A 22,426-nucleotide genomic window follows, 5' to 3' on the forward strand; every position below is an offset into this window, starting at 1 on the left:
ACAAATACTCAGAATATGATTTTCTGTTATTGTTATAAGTTAGTTGTTATGTAATGTTCATATGTAAGGTCGATTTACCAATTAGATTAAATATATATTATATATAACAACCGGGCGCCCACTTTTTAAAAATATTATTTGCCCGCGCTTTTACGATGTATGTAACTAGAGATGACAGATACATAACTACACAGACAATATATATTGATGTAAAATATAAATCTAATAATCAATAATATTATGTTATAGATCTGTGTACACTACGGGTTTAAAGTTTAATTAATTCGTATAAATTTAATATTTAAGGATAATAACTTTATGCTATGTATATAATATTGTTAGTGTCTATAATATATTTTGTATGCTGACTGCACCTTACAAATCGTACACCTTGCAAGCAATGCTATACTATAAACATTTTATTTATATATCTAGATGTGGTGTCCCGTTATATAAGAACAACAACAACAGCCTGTAAATTCCCACTGCTGGGCTAAAGGCCACCTCTACCTTTGAGGAGAAGGTTTGGAACATATTTTACAGCGCTGTTTCAATGCGGGTTGGTTTTCCTTCACCGCGGAGTAGGAGATGAATTATAAAAACAAATTAAGCACATGAATCAGCAGTGCTTGCCTGGGTTTGAACCCGCAATCATCAGTTAAAATGCACGCGTTCTAACCACTGGGCCATCTCGACTCTTTATATGGATATAAGAACAAACGATCCAATTTTACTATCTTAAATAGCGTGACAGTCACGCTTGACACTTGACAAACGTCATATCACATTGAACAGCGTGACTAAACTTTATTTATTTTATTTGAAAAATCGAACAATCAGACAGATAAATACATTTCATAACTATTTGCTTTTGCGATATAATAGTATGTGTATTCAGTACACCTAAATGGTCGTTTACTATAAATTTTCACTTTGTATTCATATTTTACGTTTGAATGACATACCAGAATCGGTTTCAGAGCCCCCAGCAAAGGTGGTCGTTAAGCTTCAATGACAATGGGACATTTTCTAATACAAGAATAACGTTCTCATTACAATACAAACGAAAACCGTCTCTAAATGCCATGCCATAAAGTCTATTTTCGGTGTAATTTTGAAAATCAACAGTTGTTTGTAGATGTGTAATTTATTCATAGGAAAACTCACAGTTGAATGAATTGCTCGACGCGTGGAGTATAGTGAGGCAGAACCTGAATTCTTTTCTTTTCAACTCAACTTGGTCTCGTTTTTTATAGTTTCTTGTTGTTTTATAATTGTTTTGTGTTTTTAAAAAAGGAACACTAATTACTATTTCTTATAATTTAATTATTTTTATGTAGACCTTCATTCTGCCACATGTGCATTCCACTAACCCGCATTAGAACAGGGTGGTGGAATATGTTCCAAGCACTCTCCTTAATGGAAGAGGAGGCCTTATCCCAGCAGTGGGAAATTTATAGGCTGTTACTTTACTTTACTTAATTGATATCCCAATATGAAGGTGCAGTTCTTATCGAGAGATCAATTAGTAAATAAGCATCTATCTAATATTCATACACTTTTACTTAGACCTAATTATATATAATGATACAATATGAGCGATATATTCGCGTAAGAAATATATTTAGGTCGTCTGCTGTAAGCGTGATTATTGATACAAATCTTGAAATATTTTGTCATTGATGGTTTGTTTGTTCGAGTTCAAATCACAAGATTTATTCATCAATTCAATCGTATAGGATGTTGCTTTTTCGACGCAGTCTTTTGAGTTTATAAATTTAATGAATGTTGGCTTAAAATATATCCTTCAGGAATATACAGAACATAGTAATGTAATCAGTTTGTGTTTTTTTAATATATATATTTTCGTTTAGATAAAAACAATACAATTACTCGCTATCAATACTTTTATTTAATTAAGCAATCAAAGCATTAAAGTAGGTCATATTCTAAATTCTTCTTACAATAGACAAATTATAACATGTCGAAAATAAAAGAAAAAATATACCGACTTTATTTTTTGTGTATGCTTAATCATCACCCACGCATTGACACAGATCAAATAAGATAGATTTGAATGAGCCAATTAGTATAAACGCCAATTTATAAATATTATATGGATTGTAGTAAAAAGTCTATTTAGAAAATAGGCAAGTCGATCAATAACTCAAATCAAATCCTTGTCGGTACACGACAATGCTTTTACGGACAAATGATCGACGGGCCATTATGACAAGTAGTTTTATAAATGTCGGATATTGTTTTTGTTACTGCCAAAGGATGACATATATAGACAAATATATATATAGTGGATATTGTTAATGATACCCAAACTATTATTATAAACGCTAAAGACTGTTTATTTGTTTTGTTGGTACGCTTTCGAGTCTTAATTGCTCAAATGATCATGGAATTTCTCACACATATTACAACGGTACACAGCATACATTGTACCCCTATTTATGAACATAATATATTTATCTCAAAGAGTTACTAGTGTTATTTTTCTTATGATATATGTATGTCGAAAACGAGAAGGAAGCTCGCCTGGTGGAAAATGACTAGAATCGCTTTATAATTAATGAAAGGGCTCTATTCTTGGCTGTTTCAAAGACCTATCATATAGGCTTAAAAAGATCACCCGTGATTTTATGAGAGAAAATATTAAATAAATTGTATTGTTGTGGATTTTTGAATAACGTGGTAATGTGAAAATGCGGTGCATTTCCGTCTGCGTGTGAATAAGAGGGGAGGAGGTCAATTTCATGATATTCAGTTGTGTTACTAAAATATCAAAGTATAACAAACAAACAGACTCATTCTTATTACATATTTACTGATATTACATATTAATAAAGATAATTAAAAACAAAGTTATAATACGGAAAATACTTGAGAATAAAATAAAATATAAGGTTACATAAATATAAATTAGAAACAACAAATTCTCGTATTACATTACAAAGTCGTTTAAATTTATCTCAATCGCTTCAAATTCGAGGGTTAAAGATCCCCGTTCTAATAGTGATAAGAAATACAACCCGAGAAAATAATGCTTCAAATTCACGTCCATCTATTACCAGAGGGATCAAAATATTGTCTTAAGAGACCTTCTGTACAGCGACCCTAAATAAAGTTTCCTTATCAAACACAATACGAGCCAAATCGAAATGTTGAATAAATAGATTCTACTTTGTTGCCGACACTTCTTAATATCTAACCAGCTTATCGACTTCGTTAATTAACATTTCAAAGCGTGATGGAAATGCTACGAAAATGTTTAAGATCGAAGCTTGTTGATATAACGCAAATGAAAGTCGGTACATAGTTGATTGTTTTTATCAGAAAAAATACCTATTCACCAAAGTCTACATTGTACATAAAACAATAACTACTGACTTTGTACGTGAAATTATCTGTTGTGTCTCTATCTTGAACAGCCGTAAAATACTCATGATACTATATAATATTACAAGTAATATAATTATGTAATTTAAAAATAAATTACCATAAAATTATTACGATTAATCGTAACAAATGCTTTGTGTCTAATATATTTTTATATTGAAGTAATTAATATGAATATACTATACTATACCTATACTAATAGACTTAATTAAATGTTGCATTATAATAGTTATTTCTAAAATTGAATGAAATAAATCTATAAAGTAAGATGTCTAAGATATAAGTCTCGTTTTATTAAAATAAGGTAAAATAGTACAGTAGAGTACACATTATGTGTATATGCAAATTATCGGGTTAAAATGTTACTAAAACATTTAACCCAAACTTTGAATATGTTGTAAATGAAAAGTAAACTGTTAGAATTAGTGTCTTGAATTATTTAAACTTCATTACACTCCGTAGATGAAATTCAGAAACTTCAAGTAACTTCAAGTAGCTATATTTATGAATAGAATACCAAAGTTTCTTAGTGAGCAATGACTTACGTATTTCCCTTGGTTCGTGGTTTTAATGAAATCGTTGAATAATACGAACTGTTACTAGACAATACAGTTATAGAGCAGGAAATTTAAATCTGAACTTTGTGGACAAGTCTTGAACTTACAATAAGTACATAGACTACAAGGATGTTCAAAATAAATGATTTATTTTTTAAAACATTTGTTTTATATATGTAAAAATATGGTGCACACATCCAATTGTCTTTTAAAAATACGTTTAATAAAATATATCTAGGAAACTCTTCAAATTAACATTGTTAAATTAAGCATAATATGTACAACTTCTATGTTAACCAGATACCCCTCTCAGCTTGCGTAGGTAATATAGGGAGCAACGGTAAACACTTACATAAAAATAAATATTACTATTTAATAATAAAGGGTGAAAACCTTTTTTGCTATGAACAGAACAACCACAGTTTCATTACAATTGGATAAAATATTTGTAAGCCATTAATAACAAACAAAGATATAATTTTGTGTAAACAGATGAGATGATGAGCATATACTATTTTAACAATTTCATAATGATTTCATTTAAATGCAATTATTCAAGAAAATAAAGTAATAAGATTTATATGCACTTAATATCTGAACTTGCGGCTTTATCCACGCAAAATTCGTAAAACATAAAACTTTCAACCCTCGTTTTACCCCCATAGGGGTGGAGTTTCGTAAAATCCGATCCGATTCTTAACGGATGTCTTCCCTCTATACGGAACGTACCTGATACATTTCAAGTCTGCACGTTTTATATAGTATATGAGATATCGGGATTAATCAGTGATTTTATATATGTAATAATATCGAGTATACAATAGCCTGTAAATATCCCACTGCTGGGCTAAAGCCTCCTCTCCATTTGATGAGAAAGTAAGAAGCATATTCCACTACACTGCTCCAATGTGGTTTAGTGAATTCACATGTAACACAATTTCCTTGAAATTGGCGTGCAGGCTTCCTCACGATGTTTTTCCTCCGCTGAGAACGAGATTGTAATTAATCATAAAACACAGATTAAGCACATTAAATTTCAGGGGTACATACCTAGATTTGAACTCGCCATCATCTTAATGTGATCTTCTTGTATGTCCACTAAGATATAGAGCGCACAAACTTTTAATTAATTTACACGTACAACTATTATATAAATTAAAGTAATACAAACATACAGTTGACAACGTTCGACATCAAAGCCGCCCCGTCAATTCATTGTACCCCTGGGTTTGTCTACAAAACTCCATGCTCAATGCGTGGCTGAAAAACAATGGTCTAATCGAATAATCTGCCCGGAGGGGTTCAAATGCGGTTCAACAAAGCGAGTCATGCTTACAAGGGTTTAGGGAGTAGGCTTTGTATGAAAAGTGATGGGTAAATGTATTTTCTATGATAAATTGGAATTTGTAAAACTATTTTTTTTTTCATATACTGTATCCATTTATACTACAAAATGTTAATATATGCAATTGCTACTTAATTTTAAGACAAATCTTGTAACTTTTTTTATAAATAGGCAGGCAGATGAGTCAATCGACTATCTATAATAAGGAGTCAATACAACTCATAGATTTCGCGTTGTAAGAAATATTAACCATTCTTTACACCAAAATTGGGAACTACTTACCGTAGCTTATTAACCCTTCAAACCATAACACAATAATACTAAGTATTTCTTTGGTATAACAGAAAAAATACTGATCTAAATCAATCTTCTTTAATTTGATTGTTGAATGATGGGACAATCTCTTTGATTGCGATGTCAGTACGATTCGTAAAAGTCTTATAATCTATCAACTCGCGAAGGTGCGCCCTCTACGTTAAATCATCGGTAGTCGTTAGTATGAATGACGCTCGTGCTTATAAGATATCTCAGGTGCGTGTTATGATTAGCATGATAGTTAAGAAAATAAAAAATACAAATAACAATATACGTCTATCTTTATTTTACATTTTTGCGTGACGTTTAACCCGCTCACTGCGGGTTCAAACCCAGGCAAGCAACACTATATATATATATATATATATATATATATATATATATATATATGTGCTTAATTTGTGTTTATAATTCATCTCGTGCTCGGAAAACATCGTGAGGAAACCTGCATGTGTCTAATTTCAAGGCAATTCTGCCACGTGTGCATTCCACCAACCCGCATTTTAACAGCGTGGTGGAATATGTTCCAAACCCTCTCCTTAATGGAAGAGGAGGCCTTATCTCAGCAATGGGAAAAGTACAGGCTGTTACTTTACTTTACTTTACTTACATAAGCTCTTAGACAGATTTGGAAATAATACAAGAAAATCGACAAGTCGTAATCTATCGGGATTAATTAAGTGTTAGCTTCTAAAAAGTTTAATGCGCACGTTGTACGGTTAATTTGTTGCCAAAACAATGGGATTTTCCGACTAAAAAAGGATAACTGTGTAGCTTGTTAATATTCTGTCAATTTAGCTCAAATTATTCCCATGCAGAATTAAAAGCCCAATTCGAATGTAGGCCGAGAAAATTCACACAATATTAAACGTTGAGACTACTGTAATTAATCCTATAATACTTTGCTGACGTAAACAAATTCACCCGGCTCGAATACAGTGGAAAGCTTTTAAAATATTTGTTATTCTTAACGTCAATCGAGTTTTAATTACCTTGGGAAGACAATAAAACGTTGCAACTAAATGTCTTTTCCGCGCAAATTGTGAAGTTAAAAAACATTTTCAATGCGAAGGCTTTAATTGGTGTTTTCTTTTTACAATTGCTGTAAAATAATTCGTATCGCTTTCTCTTTTTGATATTTATTGAAATTCGATTTTTAAATCGGTTCTAGCTTTTCAAAATATATTTTTATTTACTGTAAATTCAACGATATTCAAATAGTTTTTGAGATAAGCTTATATAAGCAATGAAAACAAATCAAATGTAAAAAAAACACTGTTAAATTTATCAGTTTTATCCGTGTGTTTATTACTACTTTTGACAACAAAAATATTTACTATGACTAAACATACACATTTACATATTACTAATGAATAATAATTTATAACACTTTACAACTACTTTTTTTGTCAATATGATTAGTACTTGGTACCGATCCCAGATTGCCTTCCATAAAGCCCTATCGTCAAGTGTAGTCTATAAATATTTAAAAAACTTAGTTGACATGTTTAAAATAAATTTATTATTCTAAAGTTAAATTTATATTTGTTTTTATAATTAATGAAGCTCAAATGTACACGAGCTCTTAAAGAATATGTAAAGAAACTCCTAACACGTAAGTACATCACTAGCTATTAAGCTGTTATGTCTCCTGTGTTTAAAACAACACTGGCCTACTCACTCATTTAAAATACTACTTTGAATAGAATATTAAGCCTGAGATCTTCAATATAATACCTCTTATCCTCTGGACCATTACGGCTTAGATCCTCATGATTCCATAAATTTCAATATATCTTCAGCAATTTAAACACTGATTTCCTCGTAGTGAGGATTTTTTTACATTTCAGAAGGGTACGTTTTAGTTCTTCTAACTTATTGTTTTAATTAGTTCCCCTTTAAGAGTTATACTTATACAACAACAACAACAACCTCCAAATTTCCTACTGCTGTGCTAAGGCATCCTCTCCCTTGGAGAAGGTTTAGATGTATATTCCAACACGCTGCTCCAATGCGGGGAGGGGAGTGGATTCACATTCGGTAGAATTTCTTTGAAATTAGACCCATGCAGCTTTCCTCACGATGTTTTCCTTCACCGCCGAGCACGAGATGAATTATAAACACAAATTAAGCACATGAAAATTCAGTGGTGCTTGTTTGATTTTAAGCCAGAAATCATCAGTTATCTATCTCTTATCTATTTCGTATTTATATGCGAACTGTTAAATATATTTAATTGAAATATCGCCCTATATTTTTTAAAGAATAGTACCAAAATTCCAAATTAAGTTATGATTTACTAATATTCCTATTTACCCCTCTTTTTAAGGACGACTTTGGGGACGACAATACCTTTGGGCCATTATTATCGTCCACTCCTAATAGTCAGTATTGATTCTATAAGTGCAATGTTAAGTTAAATAAGCATTAATCATTACGATCATATAAGATATATAACTCAGACCGTTTTTGTCCTATTACTTGAAGTTACTTGCGACTATTACTGTTATTTATTGCTAGATCATTGTATTATTCTATCATGAAGTCCCTTAGGTACAAAGGAATTTACTACGACCGATAAATATAACTTGAGTTTTATGAAACGAGTATAATAATATTAACAATAAAAATATTTCTTTTCTCATTAATTTGATTTGATCTGTAATTCATTATTATTCCAATTTCAATAATATTATATACAAATTTATTTATCAAAAAAATAATCGATATCAGAAATGTATTAAAATTATTTGAATGTGTATTATTTATTACGATACCTATATATGTGTGTAGTTTCATAGATACTACGAATGTAACACACACATTGAACTTTCACACGTAGCGTACCAGCACATTACTGAGACCCTCTGAACATATCTTTCTTATAGCCGAATACAAAAATAAATGATATACAGCAAAATTGACCTGCGTCAGCTGTCATTTTTCCCATCGGGTATTGTAGAGAACGAACGTGACCGGCGTTAGAAATATTCGTAATAAAAACAATGGAATGATACCTGAAGGTGATTCCCAGCGACACTCATCTCATTAAAAATTATTATTTTTTTCTTTTGATGGAAAAGTCTACAATAGAATATTGATGTTCATTTGTATTCAAAATATAATTTTATAATTTAAATTATTATTTAACATTAAGTTTTAGTTGGCATCGCTGATTAAATTTCATATTTCCATAACAACATAAATAAATAATATTTAGTAAAACATTATATACTTATAATGAGTACTGAACAATGTGGCGGTGAAAAATGTTTTTCTAGCAGTGTATACGGACTTTTTGAGCAGATTTGCTTGTCAGAACCATTCAAAATCAAGATCAAAATATTCTTTATTAAAAAAGGCTTATATATATTATTATATATATATATATATATATATATATATATATATATATATATATATATATATATATATATATATATATATATATATTTAGTAGTTACTCGATTTTAACATATTCTATATTAGAGTTTGTAACTACAGTACCACCCCGTACCATTGCCGGCGTACACAATCGATTATAAATAATTAATTCTTACAGCGGCAATGACTATGGGTGGAATCGATCGCTTGACTACCATACGGTATTTTTTAATACTATACGACGGTCATGTGAGTCACGTGATGGTAAGTGGTTAACACAGTCATAGACATAAGAAATAAAAAAAACATCCCCCATATAATCCTTCATTGTCAATCCGCATGGGATTTTTGTTATTAAGTACATATAGGAATTAATCTACAAGGTATGAAGTAGAATACTGTAACTATAGTTATTATAAATAATATAAAAAACAATGCTAAGCAACTCAAGTTCAATGAATTTTAGAGAGCTATGTCTTGTGCAAGGCATAACCAATTAAATATGTTGTGAAATTCATAGCATTTTTAACCTACACTATCAAAACCTTACACGTAGTTCCAATGTAGACAAGGCAACAGCTAAGTTATGTGAGATAATTGTTTAATAGAGGCAGTACAACGCAAGCCTGGCATTAGCTAGTAATTATATTATTGTTCTTCGTTATAAGCCTTATAAGACCAACTTGATGCCTCTCATGTTACCCACTTAACATCTCCTTTTTATTCCTCACTTATATTTATTCCTTGATAAGTATTTATGATGATGTTGTTAAGTATTTTGGAGAAATTACCTATATCTATAGTTATATAGATAATTTGTCGATGTCATCTTTATCGGTAATCTTTTTAATTTTAAAATATTTGTATTATAAAAATTTGTTAGCCCGTGTAATTGTACTTGATATCAGCATAGTATTGTGAAAATTAATTTAGTCAAATTTATTTACTAGAACAAAATGGTCACATGATAACTTGCGATCCAAAGATAATAAAATTTTGATACATTTTTACTTTCAAAAAAATACCAGTCAATGTAAAAATGTATTTCCTATCTGTATTTTATGGTATTAAAATACAGATAGCAAACATCGTAAAACGTAATACGGAAAACCCTAAATAAAACTAATACTATAGAACTCCTATCCACGCAAGTTCAACACGCATATCACCGGCTTTTTTATATAAATTATTGTGTGAAATTAAATTATTTCTAACGTGTTTTAGGGCCCTGTTTACGAACATAAAACTAAACTATACACGATGCCTTAAACTAATTTGTAAATATATATCGTTCAAAATTTGCCGATGTTCGAATATTAAGTTGTAAATTTATAGCCTGCGTTTATATTACTTCTTCTCTCTTCATTCAATACCTTCATGAATACCTTTTTGTGAACTCTTTTTTATAATATAGGTAAATGGTCAAAAGTGGATATCTCCGAAATGTACATTAGTGCTGTAAAAAGTATTAAAGATTTTCATTGACAATGCACCAACAACTTTAGGAGCTAAGAGGTTTTTTTCTTTGTCTCCATTTAAGCTGGCTTACTCACGGACACAAAAATTGGTACAGTATCAAATACGATCCTTGGTACCGTCAACACGCCTCTAACTTTTGTAAATGAGATGTTAAATGCTTTGCATCTGTAGTTATACTGACTCAATGACTATAATACTATGTCCTGCTCTTTGACAATAGAACACGTGGATGAGTGATCGATACCCAAACCCAGACACATACAGCACCCAAATAAAATATTATATAAAACAACAGCTTTCGACATAGAACAGAATTATCTCACTTTACACAAAATAAATGACGTTAATATAGTAACAAGGAAAATTTGATTAATAATGTTACGCGTGATAGCTCTGTACGAGCATTCATGTCACGATCGCTCTCGTTCCTGGCCCTTGAGTAATTGAATTGTTCCCGCGTAAAACGTATTGAGTAGCGATTGCCTATATACGCGCATACTCACGATTTAGGGAAAATTGAAACGACATAAGGTGATACGGTTCATATTTTAAATTTCTATACAAGCTGTTCTGTGAAAATAAGCTCGAATTTCACAACAGATCATTGACTTGAAAATATGAACATTGCCTAAAATAATTATAGCATTTGAAATGTTTTCGCATCAAAATAGGTTATCATCTATAGTGACATCATCATCATCACAAGTGAGAAACAAAATGAACTCACATGTGATTCTCGAATCGATTCCATTTTTGAAATTTTTACAAGTGTCCGATTTTAGTAAAAGAAAAGAAGATTATAGAAAAAAATCAAATGCGTATGTGTAGCGTATACCATTGTATACTTATTATATAAATATATAATCGTATATATACTGTATTCATCGACGTATTATTTTGCATAAATCGAATATTCACCAAATATAATATTGAATCCAATATAATTTCATCCAACTCCATTTGGCTGATGAATATCTGACCATATGTTAATGGAATATCGCCAGTTCGTATTTTCACAGTAATAACTTTATTTTAACAACAGAAAAATATTTTATTAAGATCTCAAATAATAAGTTGATAATGTCAAATAAATCATATAAAGTCCAATTAATATTTGACAAACGCCATATATGTCTAAGAGAAATCTGAATCCAATAAACGGCTCAAATATTCGTTTCTAATTTTGAATAATATCTTTTGCGCAATATGCAGTTGAAATACTTTATCTTGTAGTTGAGGAGTCGAGATGGCCCAGTGGTTAGAACGCGTGCATCTTTAACGATGATTGCGGGTTCAAACCTAGGCAAGCACCGCTGATTCATGTGCTTAATTTGTCTTTATAATTCATCTCGTGCTCAGCGGTGAAGGAAAACATCGTGAAGAAACCTGCATGTGACAAATTTCATAGAAATTCTGCCACATGTGTATTCCACCAACCCGCATTGGAACAGCGTGGTGGAATATGTTCCAAACCTTCTCCTCAAAGGCTCTCCCTTTGAGGCCTTTAGCCCAGCAGTGGGAATTTACAGGCTGCTGTTGCTGTTGCATCTTGTAGTTGTTGTGGAGCAAAACAAAATCGAAAAGCTGTAACACTTCATCTTATAGCCTCGACTGGTAACGCCGGCTAGTTCATATTTCCAAGAAAATCGCGATTCGCAGTTTAGAAAGGTATTCTGTTATTCATTTGCATTTTAAGTACGTAGATAGATGGGTTGGAAAATAGGTTACCATATGGGACGTGTAACATAAACCATTCTACCATTCCTTCGTCGCCAATACGTCCAAACCTTCGGAGCTAAGATGTTGATATTATGTCCCCTGTGGACAGTTACATTGGCCTACTCACACTCCAGACTCGAATACAACAATACGCCAACTTACACAGCACTCTACCACCAAGTTACCTATTTAGTTAAAATCTTTTATGTTAGTAATCATTAGTTTATCATTAATAGTCAACCTGAAATCTTTATTCAATATAAAAAAAATACTAATGACGAAAGATATACTTATGTTATGGAAAGCCCTTAAGCACTTTTTGTCTTTGCTAGTCATCATCAAATATTTAACTCTATTCATACTAGGATTTAAAATAAAATATATGTTAAAGAGTACCTAATACATGTTTCTTAATTATATTATGTAGCTCATTAAAAATATGTTAAAACTCGGTGCGCCGTACAATGCTGATAGAGCTAAGGTATATTTTAACATTTTATATTTTGCATGTTTACATACCCGTATGCAACTATGAGCTAATATGCACTTTATATCGTGGATCAGTTACTTTTTATCTAGTAGTTTGATAATAAGGCTCCGAGGTCAAGCTTTAAATCCTGGGTTGGATAATAAAACGGTACTTGTTTTATATTTTGGATACAATTTCTCTGTAGTAGTCCGAAATTTGACAGTGTATACACTCTTATGCCAGTTTAAAATTTGTATTTGCGCCTGAATTTGATTGAATCTTTCTAGTTGTATTATTGTACATTATAATTATGATCACAGAGTAAGGTGAAAAATAATTAGTTAAAGGGACTATACCTGTGTTTGCACTTTGATCTTTAAGCTAGTTTGAGGTTTGAAAGGTCAACGTAACCAAAGTGGGTCAAACCAAAGAAGATAATCATTATCATAGTAAAGCTTAATTATAATTTTAAACCATAATAATAAAAATATTTGAACTCTCACCACACTACTCGGATTATTAATTAATAATTAATTATTGCGTGTTTAAGCGACCGCATTATATACGAAATTAATGGTTAATTTACTAAAATCAACTGGCCTCATAAATTAAATTTTACTATATTATAACACTGTATTTTTATTTTGATCGGGTTATGAACAAAAAGTTATATATGATCTATACTAATATGATAAATGCGAGAGTTACGCTAAATGTCTGTATGTTACATTTTTATAGCCAAACCACAAAAATATTTTTTTTATGGTAAAGGTTGGCGGACGAGCGTATGGGCCACCTGATGGTAAGTGGTCACCAACAAACATAGACAATGACGCTGTAAGAAATATTTACTATTCCTTACTACGTCAATGTGCCACCAATCTTGGGAACTAAGATATTCCATTGTGTCTGTAGTTACACTGGCTCACTCACCCTTCAAACCGGAACACAACAATACTGAGTAGTGTTATTTGACGGTAGAATAACTGACGAGTGGGTGGTACCTACCCAGACGGGCTTACACAAAGCCCTACCACCAAGAAATGAGAAACAAGCTATAATTACAAGAAAGGATATACATTTCTGTTTTATATAAAACACCTGACAACCTCTAAAATCGAGAAAAGTGGACAATTAATTCCATTTATTATTAGACAGTTTATATACATTATATAAAATTTGTTGAGAACATAACATAAGATTAAGTTAAATACACATCATACTTGTCAAGAGCAGAGTTTTGAGAGCGAATTATAATTTGATAGGATGTTTTATCATCTTAAAGATGAGAAATTTATTTTTAACCCAGGCAAGCACCACTATGTATATATGTGCTTAATTGGTGTTAATAATTCATCTCGTGCTCGCCGGTGAAGGAAAACATCGTGAGGAAACCTGCATGTGTATAATTCCATCGAAATTCAGCCACATGTGCATTCCACCAACCCGCTTTAGAACAGTGAGGTGGAATCTGTTCCAAACCCTCTCCTTAATGAGAGAGGAGGCCTTAGCCCAGCAGTGGAAAATTTACCAGGCTGTTACTTTACTTTACTACACAGGGAGTAAAGAGGGCCGTTGGAGAGAAAGAATGACATTAATTAGAGAACGTGATGTTTACCGTTAAGTCATACGATAAGATCGATTGTAGAGTAAAATCCCAGGACTTTCAGACCTACGTCATTTTAGCCATGCTGTAATTTTGAGGATTTCTAGTCTTACAAACGAGATCGCGGGGCTTTTCACAGGTAGCGCGAATTAAAGATGTATAAAACGTTTACTTACTTTCTTTAGTAAAAACGCCCATATTTTAATATGTTTTTAAAAATATTATCAAAAAACATTAATTATTATTTTACTCCCACCAGACGAAATAAAGATTGTTCCGTATTTCACGGTAGACTAATACTATTTATGTTGAAAGTTTTTGATCATTGAATTATCAACGATGAAGACGAAATAAGAATTCGGTGAATTACAAAAGAGAGGCTAAGTCATGGGCATATGCTAGTATTACACTTTGTATTTCCAATTAAAATAAAAAATATCTCGAATGCCAAACTATGAGATTATTTAAAAGCTTATGAATTTGTTAAAAAGTTGAACACGTGTTTGGGTAAAACATATTTTTCGAGAAATAGTTACTTAACACGATACTTCGGAATAAATATAAACGTACTTCAAGCTATTTTCAATGTAACATTATATAACAAATGGTGTTTTAAGCAGTTGTAGGTGTTTACTTATAAGATTTATTCTTATGATATAAAGGGAATTATTAAGCGACTAAAAATGAGTTGACTTTTTTAATTTCAAAGTGTTGAATTTTTTCACTATTTCTCGTTTATGACGCGATTTATATATTTATATACTGGTACATATATATCCTATGGAGATTCCCTCGCGTTAATATTAATGTTCCATTGTACGTAATTATTTAGAAACTTATAAACTATATTTTATTTGCTATCCATTATTAATCTTTTTAAATTAGGTATAATGTATTCAAAATTTTCTCTTGTAATAAAAATATGACTAACTATAAAATTACAACTCTTAATTTGTACTATAAAGACGTAGATTATAAATCCCAATTCATGATCACCTCAACATTGATGTTCGCACAGAATATTATACTGAATACAAAGTCAAAAGCAAAGGCAAATTAACGCTAGTGTGTGCGCGCGTGGCAGCTTTAACTCATTTACAAAAAGATACCGTCGTTTCGCACGTGTCCGAAAATATTACAATTTAATTTAAGAATATGGCCATGAAATAAAGTTATGTGGGGCGGATAAATCTAAAAGTTATGATAATATCGAAGTTCTGATATAAATGTCTTTGGATGTTAGTTCCACTCAGATTGTACAATATTATTTTATTAACAAGAACAAGGTCGTAAGACAAATCATACCTTTTTTATACTACTTGTGCTTTAACACAATAAGATGTGGTAATAAGTATTGATGCACTAGAAGAAAGATTATAACTCAGGAAACAGAGAAGGAAATTCCTTACCTTGAATATGCTTAAGAAAAAAGAGACAAATGAGCATCGCAAGTAGCGTTTTCTTTCAAGGGCTGCCGATGTCGAAGAGCTGGCCTAATTGTACGTATGTACAGAACTATCCGCTACGAGTACTTTATATGTACCGTTAAATTATGACCAAATTACGTACAATCATAATAAATTGTAGTTTACGTGTTTTTCTGATGTATATCCTATATTATTGTAAGATTACATTCAAATCCGTCCAGTAGGTTTTTTCGTGAAAGAACAACAAATATACAAACATACATCCCTACAAACATTCGCATTTAAAATATTAGTAGGATTAGTAGTATAAATAATAACTTTACAAATGTAACATACATTTATTAAAACGAAATACATTTAATCATTTAATAGTAATTAATAAAATATGCAATCGAATTGATTGATCGGCCAGAATGAACTCTAATTTACTAACAAAATAATTTTAAGTGAATTATGTATTTTTGGAGTGAAATATTATTAACATAAAAATGACAATCTGCCCATCAGCCTTTCAGGGGCAGACACGAGGACGGACCGGATAATTTATGACGCATTTCAGTTTCCTAAGGGTCGTAGTTTATACTTATAAAGTAGTAAGAGTGTATCTGGCAAGCGATTATTTAGGGCGAGTATGTTCTACGACTTAGTTTGTTTGCATCTTGAATATGGTGTGTTCTCTGTGGAAATCTACGTATACTCATTCGTATAATTCATTTTCATCTATATAATTTTCATTGAATATTATAAAACAAGGTCACTTTCCGCTGTCGGCCCCTATGTATGCATAGATCTTTAAAATTACGCAACTGATTTTGATAAGGTTTTTTTTAATAGATAGAGTGATTTGAGAGGAAAGTTTTCGTATATAATACATACATGGACAATATAGTAAAGTAACACTGATCATTTTAGAATTTTCTAATGTGATGTCGTAAATAAAAAAAAACTGTAGTATATTTAGTATGAGCATTGCATCGTGCGAATTGTACGAAGCCAGGCCGGGTCGTTAATTTATCATGTTATATGACGTATTTATAAGCTTTAAATTTATTTATTGGCGAATAAACTCTTAACATTCGGCACTTAAAGCTCGCGGCTACACAATGAGGGTTTATTTGGCGAACTCTTAAGTTTCGATTGTTTCCAGCTTTGACCTAAATATTAAGGAGCTCAGTATGAATAAAACGAATATATTTAGTACCTCTTTTTTTTAAATTGGTTCTTACACTTGGTGATAATGCCTTTTCATACCTATTTTCTACCACCAAAAATCATCTCCTTTTCTTAAAGTCGGTTCCTAAAAAGAGGCCCACTTACTCGTTCCCAAAAATCTTTATGACTTATGATCTCGACGTTAAACCAACATATATCTCCATTAATAGTATTTCTTAATAACCTAACAGTATATTAAATATGCTTCGATAAATATAACGTTAATGTATAACTGTTTTATTTCGAGAGCTCAGAAGAAGCTCCTTTACATAAATAAAATCGCCGCTTTAAGACCGATATCAATGGAACGATTCCCAATTAAAATGTCTTATTCTGAAACCTTATTGAAATGTAAGACGTTTAATTTTAACTTCCGACAGAGAGACATACTTCACCGACTTGGATGAGCTTCAGCTGACACTGTTGATTCAAACGATTTTGCACCTCAAAGGGACTGAAATAGACAAGGATCGTTGACCCCAAGAAACGTCATAAGATATTTGACTTACGTTCTCATTCACAGCTTTCAATACGATCATATTTTAATAGTAAATAGTTACGTTATTCTAACTGAATTAAAATTAACATTTCATTTTATTTGGCACTGAAGTGAAGGCGTTTTTCTTTTGAAGATTGAATAAAATTAGTACACTACACTAGATAATACACCGGCTCCAAATATACCAATAACTATAACTACATTATATAATCGTAAATCGACTTTTAAGTAGTCTAATATTTTTCATTTCATTTAACTTAGGAAGACTCTAAAAAATATGTTGAATACGCAATTATTCTTATTACTTTTTAGTGCATATTCATTTGTTTTAAAATAGTGTTTTGTTTGAAGTCGGTTTTACTTTTCAACCGACTTCCAAAAGGAGGAGGTTATCAATTCGTCTGTATTTTTTTTTTTTTTTTTTTTTTTTTTTTTTTTTTTTATGTTTGTTACCTCATAACTTTTCACTGGGTGGACCGATTTTGATAATTTTTTTTTTGTTTGAAAGGTAGTGCTTCCCGTGGGGTCCCATTTTTTTTATTTATTTTTCCGATGATGGTATCCATGTGAAAACGACATAAGTCTTAAATTTGCATTATGTATATGCGCGACAAATAGGTGAATAACTGAAAATCACGTTAACCAATTTTGATAATTGTTTTTTTATTATAAAATATATAATTCAAGGGTAATTTGGTGAAAGTTTGGTAAGGTTCTGAGCACAGGATCCATGACAAAGTGACGGAACGGAAGGGAACGGAACAATTCTGAGGAGCACGTTAGCGATACTCGGTCGAATCTTTTATTTATAGGTTATTTGGATATTTGAGTCACCTTCCGTAATGTGGTTATGTTTATGTAATTATCATAGTCGAATATTATAATCAACTAGCTACCCACCCCGGCTTCGCACGGGTGCAATACTGATACTAAATATACTACAGAATTTGTTTATATACGACATCACATCGCAAACTTCTAAAATTATCAGTGTTTCTTTACTATACTGTTCATGTTTTATATACACAAACATTCCCCTTGAATCACACTATCTTTTAAAAAAAACCGCATCAAAATCCGTTGCGTAGATTTAAAGATATAGGGACAGAGAAAGCGACTTTGTTTTATACTATGTAGTGATGGAACTCCTATACGGCTCGCAGTTAGGGTGCGATATGGGGCAGAATTTCTTACTATCTTTTATCAAATTTTGTGTATGTGATGTGATGTCATATGATGTACGAAATATAGTTGGTCTTTTTCAAAGTTTTTTTGCTGAGTTCGATTACAGCTCTTTCGAGGAATCCTTGTAGTTTACGCCGCGTGACGTATTAAATCCGCATTTTCGAAAGTCTATTTTTGTTTTATTCGCAAGTTTCCTTTGAAATTGTCCTCGAAGTAGTTTCTGACTCATATAAACGGAACGTTTAATCTATCCATATTAAAAAAAAATTAGTTAGTCAACATCAGCTTCACTTAAAATCAAAAAATAAATAAAATTTTAACAAAAAGAAAAACCGACTTCAAACAAAACACTATTTTAAAACAAATGAATATGCACGAAAAAGTAATAAAAATAATTGCGTATTCAACATATTTTTTAGAGTCTTCCTAAGTTAAATGAAATGAAAAATATTAGACTACTTAAAAGTCGATTAACGATTATATCATGTAGTTATAATTATTGTTATATTTGGAGTCGGTGTCAGCCAATAAAACCCTACAGTATATCTATCAAAAAACAATACGAGAATACTTTAACAAATATGTTTTTTACAAATTACCTTTTACACAATAATATACTGAATCAATCAAGGGGCTCGTATCGCTTCTTTCTTTTGATTGTTGGGGCAAGGGCACCGTGGCTGACACCGGCTCCAAATATACCAATAATTATAACTACATGATATAATCGTTAATCGACTTTTAAGTAGTCTAATATTTTTCATTTCATTTAACTTAGGAAGACTCTAAAAATATGTTGAATACGCAATTATTTTTATTACTTTTTCGTGCATATTCATTTGTTTTAAAATAGTGTTTTGTTTGAAGTCGGTTTTTCTTTTTGTTAAAATTTTATTTATTGTTAAAATTTTTTTTTATTTTTTGATTTTAAGTGAAGCTGATGTTGACTAACTATTTTTTTTAATATGGATAGATTAAGCGTTCCGTTTATATGAGTCAGAAACTACTTCGAGGACAATTTCAAAGGAAACTTGCGAATAAAGCAAAAATAGACTTTCGAAAATGCGGATTTAATACGTCACGCGGCGTAAACTACAAGGATCCCTCGAAAGAGCTGTAATCGAACTCAGCAAAAAAACTTTGAAAAAGACCAACTATATTTCGTACATCATATGACATCACATCACATACACAAAATTTGATTAAAGATAGTAAGAAATTCTGCCCCATATCGCACCCTAACTGCGAGCCGTATAGGAGTTCCATCACTACATAGTATAAAACAAAGTTGCTTTCTCTGTCCCTATATCTTTAAATCTACGCAACGGATTTTGATGCGGTTTTTTTTAAAAGATAGTGTGATTCAAGGGGAAGGTTTGTGTATATAATACATGAACGATATAGTAAAGAAACACTGATAATTTTAGAAGTTTGCGATGTGATGTCGTAAATAAACAAATTCTGTAGTATATTTAGTATCAGTATTGCACCCGTGCGAAGCCGAGGTAAGTAGCTAGTTGATTATAATATTCGACTATGATAATTACATAAACATAACCACATTACGGAAGGTGACTCAAATATCCAAATAACCTATAAATAAAAGATTCGACTGAGTATCGCTAACGTGCTCCTCAGAATTGTTCCGTTCCCTTCTGTTCCGTTACTTTGTCATAGATCCTGTGCTCAGAACCTTACCAAACTTTCACTAAATTACTATTGAAGTATATGTTTTAAAAAAAAAAAAAGAATTATCAAAATTGGTTAACGTGATTTTCAGTTATTCACCTATTTGTCGCGCATATACAAAATGCAAATTTAAGACTTATGTCGTTTTCATATGGATACCATCATTGGAAAAAAAAAATGGGACCCCACGGGAAGCACTACCTTTCAAACAAAAAAAAAATTATCAAAATCGGTCCACCCAGTCAAAAGTTATGAGGTAACAAACATAAAAAAAAAAAAAAAAAAAAAAAAAAATACAGACGAATTGATAACCTCCTCCTTTTGGAAGTCGGTTGAAAAATTATACGATTTCTTTGAATACTAAAATAGTTTTTTATTGTTTCAGATTAAAAGCCGCGCGTGTGTAACACCACTATGACTGTGAATACCTAGTGTTGGACAGTGTTGTGTTTATCGATTATCGACATAATGGCTTGGTTGGTGTTGATGTTGCTTCCGCTCGTCGCGGCAGCTCTGCCGGCGACTGACACGGATGCATGCAACCCCGACAAAATGACCGTTTATCGGATGGTTTTACATACTTACTGGACGAGGGAAAAATTTCCGAAACATTACCCCGACTGGAGGCCGCCAGCTCAGTGGTCGAGAATATACGGTAAGTGATTATATTCAATGTAACAAAATCATTACGATACGATTACATACATTTATTAAGAATCATTGTTAAACAATTTTGAATGTCATTAAACTATTCATTCATGTAATCCAAACAGTTATTTATTAAATAATAAAACGTCTTATACCTTTTTCGTATTATTTATAAGTACGTTCTTATTTAAAATTATACACTGTATTTAATAGAGCGTTGATCGTATACGTTCAGAAAAAGCAAAGGAAACATTAGCTATTTATATAACAGTATTCGTTTGTGCGTCTCGTCACAGAAGAATGCTAAAAATAACACATCTAGTGGCAGTTTCGACTTCAATAGCTATTTATGATTGGTGTATTTTAAATAAGGGGAAATCCTCCTTGCTTCTTTATAATACATTCATATAAACTTTAGAAACTTATTTTAGTCGTACACTAATATAATTAGAACTTTATGTAAACTATCTTTAACACCGATTATTAATATTATAGTCTTGAATATTATTTTCTCGCACAGTTACTTCTATACTGTGTTTATCAGAACTAATGTAGATTCTATCTCGAAGAACCGGCATGCATCTCAGTATATTACTTTTTACCAACTTCAAATGTTGGAAGTTAGCAGTCGTCGTTTTATGTTTATTACAATTCTGTGAAATGACGACTTAAAAAGTGTTGTGAAAGCATATGTGAATAAAGTACATTTTGATTTGTATTCATTCGAATTAAATCACTAGTTCCGTGCTTCTTTCTTTAAATGTATGCAGTCACGATTGTAAGATATACCAATTAGGTATATCTTAATTTGGAATTGAATATAGTGATGATAAAAAAAATCCCTGATAGTGGTACAAATCCAAGAGGTTGGGTTCACCATGATCAATGATTTAACAAACGAATCGAAATCACGGCAACAAAACTCTGTAAAAAAGTGACTCAAAATTAAAGAATGAGCGCGCATACAACCGCAGTGACGTAGTCATATGAAGAAATAAGATATTAATCGTGTTTCAAATAAACTTATAGAGTGAATGTATGAATACTCTTTTGCTTGTAATATTGTTAATAGAGATTCTAAGACGACTTACGTTTTTTTTTTTTTTTTTTTATAAATATAATGTGTGATAGACTTGTACCTGAAAACAAAACAGAACAACAATACAAACTGTTGCTGTTTGATAGTAAAGTGTGTGATGAAGGATTGGTGCATATCCAGATGGATTTGTACAAAGCTCTACACCAAGTTTAGTCTAGTCCACTTAATTAGTCATTAAACAGATAACCCGTTTGCCAGGGCTTGAGCCCGTGTTGTTCATTTACAATGCACGTATTTCTAATAGGCAAAGTAGGTTCTACCATGAAATATCGGTCAGATTTGTATAAATGTTTTGACATTAGCTAACTTACTTTTTAATGTGATTGTTTAATCAACTTCCTTTTACGTACGTAAGGAGTGGAGCAGTAAGCATTATAACAACTGT

General features: G+C 31.4%; 1 protein-coding gene across 1 annotated transcript in view; it reads left to right on the forward strand.

Annotated features, from left to right (window-relative positions):
* The window catches only part of LOC124543766 (spondin-2), a 65,359-nt gene that overhangs the window by 16,069 nt on the left and 26,864 nt on the right, over positions 1 to 22,426 (forward strand). The window contains exon 2 of the mRNA XM_047122064.1: positions 20,680 to 20,949. Within this exon, the coding sequence (XP_046978020.1) occupies positions 20,763 to 20,949 (187 nt within the window). The 5' untranslated portion in view covers positions 20,680 to 20,762. The remainder of the gene's footprint in view (positions 1 to 20,679; positions 20,950 to 22,426) is intronic.

Source organism: Vanessa cardui, chromosome 3, assembly GCF_905220365.1.
Source record: "Vanessa cardui chromosome 3, ilVanCard2.1, whole genome shotgun sequence".
Lineage (NCBI taxonomy): Eukaryota > Metazoa > Arthropoda > Insecta > Lepidoptera > Nymphalidae > Vanessa > Vanessa cardui.